The sequence below is a fragment of the Montipora foliosa genome, chromosome 4 (assembly GCF_036669935.1).
Source record: "Montipora foliosa isolate CH-2021 chromosome 4, ASM3666993v2, whole genome shotgun sequence".
Lineage (NCBI taxonomy): Eukaryota > Metazoa > Cnidaria > Anthozoa > Scleractinia > Acroporidae > Montipora > Montipora foliosa.
Window position 1 is genome coordinate 12723190 of NC_090872.1, and position 7500 is coordinate 12730689.

The 7500-nt window shown below is 38.4% G+C and overlaps 1 protein-coding gene across 1 annotated transcript in view; it reads right to left on the bottom strand.

The window, feature by feature from the left end:
- Positions 1-7500, bottom strand: part of LOC138001021 (uncharacterized) — a 48306-nt gene that overhangs the window by 25233 nt on the left and 15573 nt on the right. Inside the window, exons 2-5 of the mRNA XM_068847690.1 lie at positions 6721-7045; positions 4064-4219; positions 3364-3486; positions 1890-2121 (exon numbers count right to left, since the gene is read on the bottom strand). Coding sequence (XP_068703791.1) covers positions 1890-2121; positions 3364-3486; positions 4064-4219; positions 6721-7044 — 835 coding nt within the window. The 5' untranslated portion in view covers position 7045. The remainder of the gene's footprint in view (positions 1-1889; positions 2122-3363; positions 3487-4063; positions 4220-6720; positions 7046-7500) is intronic.

Consider the following 7500-nt stretch of genomic DNA (forward strand, 5'->3'; position numbering starts at 1 on the left):
CGCGTCTATACAGCCTGTTCTTGCTGTTTTTCGAGAGTTATGGAATGCTGTTATGTTACCTTCTTATTTCTAGACAACGACAACAAGTTGTAATATTAAACACGACCCTGGAATACAATACATCACTCGTTCGAATGAACATGTGAAACGGGAGAGTGATTCAACGAGAAGTTTACGAAGAAAACATGACCGTACAGATCAGTGGTGGCGAAAGTATTCCAGGAAAAGATGCTTACCTATTGTGCACTAGAAATGTTTTCTGTTTCTGAGAGAAAGGGGAGATTATAACGCTTTGAGCGTCGCGGTGTACTCGGTCCGCCATGATGGACGTTTGTTGTCAACATTCAAAGGGTCTGGAAACAATTAAAAAGTTGTCCCGGGTTTTTTTTTTCATCGACGTGTTTACAAGGCAGCTAGGGTTACCCTGGCACTAGGGTAACCCTAGCTGCCTTGTAAACACGTCGATGAAAAAAAGAAGAAATGTAGGAGCGCTGGGGTAACTCTTCTGCTAGGGTAACCCTAGCACTAGGGTTACCCTACCTGCTTGTAAACAGGGCCTAAAAAAATAGGGGAGCAGGGTTGGTGCAGTGCTGAGAGCGCTTGCCTTCCACCAATGTGTCTCGGATTCGATTCCCTGACTCAATGTCATATGTGGGTTGAGTTTGTTGGTCAGTCTACTGTGCTCCGAGAGTTTTTGCCCTCTAATCAAAATCCAGTAGTTGATTTAATTTGATTTGATTTGATTAATTTTGTAATTTGATTTTAGGGCCACAAGTTTTTTAGCCCGTGGCTATATATATTACGTGCTACCCTGGCTAAATAAAGTTATTATTATTATTATTATTATTATTATTATTATTATTATTATTATTATTATTATTATTATTATTATTATTATTATTATTCTGGGGCATCAGTCACTCAAGTCAATCTTTCTGTTCAGATACCAAGCACCTTTCTGAGGATTTGCGCAGATCCCAGCATGCATATCTTTTGAATCTCTGTCACAGAAGCACTCTTTGCTACTTTCTCGATGTTTTCTACCATTCCTTTTTTCACTGTGGCAAGCGCACCAATAACTACAGGGAGCACTATGGTTTTCATCTGCCCACATTCTCTGTATTTCAACTTCTAAATCTTTATACTTGCTTTTCTTTTCTATTTCCTTCAATGCAATGTTCCTATCTGATGGGACAGTCATATCAATCAGTTTACAGGTGGAATTTACTGAATCTTTAACAATGATGTCAGGTCTGTTCGCTGTTATAGTTCTATCAGTATAGTAATATTATTATATTAATAATATAATAATATTATTAGTATTATTATTATTGTTATTATTATTATTATTATTATTATTATTCTGTTTATATTATTATTATACTGTTTGTTTGATGTTGAAGTTAGTTCCATCCACTAATTAATAAAAATTTCATCTGTTGAGTGTTGGTAGTCTTGTTCAGTGTTTAATTTTTAGAAAAAAATTTAAGAACACTTTCATGCTGATTTTGCAGAAAACACCCAATAAGTAAGAACAAGATCAGCCTGAACCCCCTAAACACGTGTTCTTTCATGCGGGTTTTTACAGTATGTGACACTTTCGACAATCGGCAAAAGAAAAACAAAAAACTGCAGGGCAATGTTTTTGTGTTAAATTCCAGACTACAAGCAAACATTCAGCTGATTCCAAGCTATTTGGCATTTCAAGATCAAATCGTCACACACGCTAGTTTTACGTTCCATCCTTCAATAATCATTACTTTCAATTGGTGGTTTTACTTCACAACTGAACATTTTTCTATGCTAGCTATTGAAAATCCCCGTAAAGGTTCATGTGAGCTTAATTTGCAGGATTATATAGTTTCTATTACTAGTGCAAGTTCACTTACCTTTACACAGTGCAGCTAACCCGAGGAGGAGTAAGGAACACCAATCTAGGCTGTTGAATGGAAACCAAAAAATTTCAACGGACCAGTTTTCGTCCCACAGTTTTTTAAGAGTCGCAGAATTGTAGAACACATCGCCCACTGTGTAGGTGAAATCATTCTCTGTTTTCACAATGACCATCGGCTCAACTTTTAATGTTATGTCAGTCATCACACCAAAGAGACCCAAATTGCACTAAGACAAAGGGCAAAATGATTAGTGTTTCAGAAGGGGGAAAAGTGATTATCTGACAACGTTTTACCAAACTATATACAACAAGGGTTTTGAAACCAGTCATGTGCAGAACAAAAGATGATCGTGCATAGATCCATGAATTTATGGAGAAGTGTTGCCCTTCGTAATATAGTTTTGCCTGACCCATTTTCACTACTGATTTTTTTTAGATGATTCATTAACCGTAATGATGATTCTGGTGATGATGATGATAATGATAATGATGATGATAATGATATTGACAGAACTTTATTAAAGTGTTTTAGCATCACTGCTAACTGCTGCCACCTATCTATGCCAATACTTTCAAGTAGAACTGAAAATGTGCAAATTGCAAGGGATGTACCAAGATTTACAACATTTTAGCCCTATTTGCGGTTTATGGGCCGTCAGTTAGCTAAATTGCAGCCAAACCACCAAAAATGACCTTTGAGCCAAAGAAAACAGAATTCTTTTCTAACCAAAAATTTCAATTTTTTTTTTCTGGCAAGCACACAAAGCAAAATTTTGGACGTAAAAAATGCGCAACCATTTAGGCTTTGGGGGTCCCTTTTTTTGCTGTGCCATCCCCATTGCTTCCACTCTTTTCGTTTTGGTGTTTCTGTTTGCTTTCCTCTCGCCTTGTTGCTGATGTAAAAATGAGCTGAGCATTACGAAAGTGGCACATTATCACCCAAAGTGTTGCAGGGTCACGAGGCAATATATTCTCTCTATTTTGCGAACTGAAATTCAAAGGTTTTCTAGGTATAGTGAGGATCAGATTCATCCATTCGGTCTCGTGTAGGCACCGATGGAAAATGTTGGCACCCAAGGGCTACCCCAACTTTTTCCTTTGGTCGATGTTGATGAAGTCACAAGTGGTAGAAGTTGTACTGTCTTCTACGGGCAGTTTAGGGCGTTTCAGGTGTCAATGGGTTAAGTAAATGAAAGTAAAATATGAAAAGAGAATTAAAGCTTGTTGGACCTAATAATTCATCGTAATCAGTTGTGAATTAGGACATACATAGGTAACAGTTGGCACAATGTAGGGCTCTCGCAAAGTCTTTACTACAAATGTGTTTTCTTAAAGGTTTCAAGACTGGAGGAATTTCTTATCGTGCAACTAAGAGTACTCCTTGATTTTGGTCCTAAATACCTAAGGCAACAGACCACGCACACTCACAGAAAGCACTGGTCAGGGAACAGGGACATAGCAATATTTACCTTTAAAGAATTTGTTTCATCAGAAGAAACTGTCAAATCCTTTTCCGTTTTAACACCATCCGCTCCCACAAGAGACATTCCAGTCACAATGTCAGAGACCGACAACTGATCTTTACCGACGCCCTAGGAATCGAAAGACATCGAAAGACTGGTGTAAGTTGCATTTTTATTTGTCAGCTGTGAACACGCTGGCCCTTATATTTCCAGTTTCTGTAGCATAACTGGTCACAGGACTTTGGCACAATTTTATCTGAAATGTGAGACCTCTTTTATCTTGCACTGATTACCTCCCCCTGACTGTCTTCAAATAAGAGCATATACAAGAATTTGATATAATGTCACTAACTTCCTCACCCTATCCTACTTGAAGCAAGGAGACAACTTGCACCGTCACTTTGACAGACGCAACCTATTTCTCTCCAGAGGGAGCCAAATTTGCCAATAAATTGCTAATAAGTCTTAAATTAAGCAATTTTTACTGATTGGCTATTCTGTGGGGGACATGAGAATATATCCTTCCTTCTTCCCTGTGCTCTTTATGACTTCCCGCACCTTTGGAAGTCTCTCTTCCCACCTCCTATCTCCCGCCTCTTGTACACCTCCCTTCCTCTCCCCTACACTATCCCCTCCCCACTACTCCAGGTGGCTGGATAATGTATAATCCAATACAAAGTCACGACATATATTGCACTTGTCTTACGTGACAACCGGTAGCAATTACTCCCCCGTACGTCACTTTGTCCAGGATGACATCGGACATCAGACATAAATTGTTTCTGGTGAAAAGCTCGCTCAGTTCGCCAGTAGTTACTCCTGGTGCAATTGTGACGGTGATGGGCTTATCCTCCTGTGAAGGCTAAAAGACATCATAAACTGTAAACGTAGGCTGAGAGAATATTTACTTTGGAAACTAGTACAAAAATAATATTGTAAGTCCCATTTTGGTCAATAACTGTTAAAGTGGCCCTGTCATCTACTCTTGTATAGAAAGAAACTGATGTATGTCCTCCAATGAAACCACACAATAAATGCATAGGTTCGCAATGCGTACGTAAAGGATTTACAGGCTTTTAATTCCTAGTATTGTAAAGCGCCTTTGAATATGTACATTAAAAAATGCGCTATATAAATACCATATCATTAACATCCTTATCAGTTGCGAGATTTCGTTGATTTCTCCTTCTCTACCTTAACAAACTCTGCCTAAAAGTGCCCGTGTCGACAAAACATCTCAATCGCGTGGCGCGTAAGAACAATCCAATAAACCTCCCCGTTTTCCCCCTTTTAAATCCGGTGAAACATTATCCTGCAATTACAATTTTCATCTTGTTTCTATTTCCCCTAAAAAATTCACTCAATTTTACAACCAATCCATTAAAACAGAACAATTCACTACATATTTCATTGTACAACTTTAAAGTATTTCGTCATTAATTGTCTAATTTCTGCCAATGAAGCATACTGTGTATTTATCCGATCTCCAATTACTTAGTACCTGCCAATAAATGTATCTTAGCAACACTCGACAAAATAACTTCCTCATGCCCTCACATCAAAGGTAGCTCAATAACCCTGACAAATGTCATTTGTTAAAAGACAAACAAGCACACAAGGACTCGCGTTTGGAATTCCTAACATTTAGTCCCTGTCCTTGTTTATTGCTCACAAATATTCACTGTTCTCGACTTCGCAACCACAGTTTGTTCCCTGTTCGTGCACTATCCAAACAATTTTTTAACCTATTGATGTGACAATTTCTGCCAAACTGGCTTGATTTCATTTCCATCTCTCCTCTTTATCAAAACTCCACAAAGGGTCCTCAACTGGATACCAAAAAGATTGCTCGATAACCGTCTTAATACCAAAATCATCTCACATTTAAAATTGATTTATGTTTATTATATTTGATGTATAATCTAAATTGTTCTTGTGAGGTATATCTTAAAAGATAAACCGGCGTCCAATTTTGATAACTGTTCATTTCCGTCTTTTCATGATCATTCGCTGATGACATTAAAATAAGAAGCAGCCGCTGTAATGACTGCCGTTTGGAATCACCGACATAGTTTACTCCGATTCCACAGTTTGAACCGCTACAATATATGCAACCGTGGCTCGTTACACGTTCATTTCTCCTTCTTCTCTTTGATACACTGCACAATGGTTTATGAAAACTTCATCTCTCCTTTGGAATGGCTGATATGACCTTTTCACAAACATTCTACTTTCCTTGTAACAGCTTCCACGGTCTGTAACACCATCGTCCTCGGTTTTTCCACTACACATAATGACGGGATTTAGAAGAGGTATGTTCACATAGCGGCTCTTCCGTTTCCACTGTTCAAGGTCGAATTGCAATTTGGAAATGAAAGTTACATATACCGACATTTCCTCTTCTAATGATTGCTACCATAATTTCTGGCCCCATGACTTTCCCATCTGTTCAACATCTCTAAGGCCTAAATCTTCTTTCTTGCCAAACATTTCATAACCTCTACTCTGCAACTCACGTGTCCTTGTAGGAAACTTCAAACATATCAAATTCTATTGTTAAAATTATATCGCTTACACGCACCCTGACTACCACGGTTCTTGACATTCTGTTAAAACCGTTAAATATGTATCTTCCCCTTAGAGTTATGTGCGAAATGTATAACGGTACTGCAGAGTCAATAATACGACATGAAAATGACAGGTGGTATTAAAAACTTCAATGAACGCTTCCTAACCAACCTGAATTAGAATAAGACAATGCTAAAAAATACCTTGCGTGCGTGGTGTTTATTTTTTTCAAAGCATTCTGAGTGAGTGGTCATGCAAATTTCTCACCTGCGGGAATTGCAAAAGATCGCCAAATTGACCCTTGAGAAGTCCCCATGGACGAGTTAAATCGTCTATCGTTAGCCAGATTAAGATCTGTAAATTCACTCTTAGGGGCAAAAGGGTTGAAATTTTAAGCCCCGCCCAAAGCATTTTCCTCCAACATCGTGACAGGTTATAATTTTCTACCTCTCTTAAGTTTGCATTTAATGGTTTCTCGTGTTTCAGTCTAAAAATAAAAAAATAAATAATCTAACATTTCGCGTCGTGAAGAAACGTTTGATTATTTAGTCACGTCTGCTAAAAAAAACCTTGCCCGAGCTGGAAGAAGCGGCCAATCAGAAAAGGAATTTGGGTAACGTGGGCTCACCACGTTCGTTGCTTGGGCAAACATTGTTCGACCTTTTGGACACCGAATGTCTAATTTTACTAACACGATGTCAAATAATGTTAGCCGGGGTTTTACGATAATTAGAAGACACCCGTTCCTTGAGCAAGGCAATTTTCATTCAAATTCTGGTAGTAAGTTGCACAAACCTCATTAAGGCGTATCCGCTTTCCATCTTCCAGGGTCAGTTCTGATGTGTACATCAAGATGTTATTCTCGTCTGCAAAGAGAGGCGACCACGAATGCCCATCTCCAACGCACCGTATAGAACATGAGTTAACCTCTGAACTGTACTCTTTCGCAGCGTTTACGACCCTTTCTACTTCCTCAACATTCTTTGGTTTCACTGAAAGAACACTCATGGTCTGCGTTGCCCCCCAGTTTTGAAACTTCTCTATGACAAGAATCGGAAGTCTTCCGATTTTGCTCTGTAAAACGCCTTTCCGTACTTGTAGTTGATTACTGCTAGCCATACTATATGGTAGGAAAATTGAAAAGGTGTCAAGGCAAGTGATATTTGGGGATAATGATTAAATGGTAGATACACTTTTTGCCTTTGATGGAGAGTGGGGCAATTCTTTTGTGCACGAATTTTGTTTCTTAACCACTTGTTTGGCAACAATGTTTTGTCGCCTTGTGCAATAGTTTTTTCCTCTTGGAGTTCGATGTACTCGAATGTTTTTCTTCCAGTTCTCTTGTGCGGCTTTTTAGGCAATTGCCCAAACCTCCCACATTCTCCCCTCTAGCTTCCTAAAACAAATTAAATTAAATTAAATGTCTCCTCTCTAAGGTCATTTTCATTCTCTAACACAAAGAAGCAAACAAAAGCTATCCATTGAAAAAGAAATTGAAATAAAAGTTTGTAAGAACTTTGCACCGTTGTTGGTTACAGCTAGTACATAAAAAAAAATATTGAAACGAGGGAGTCA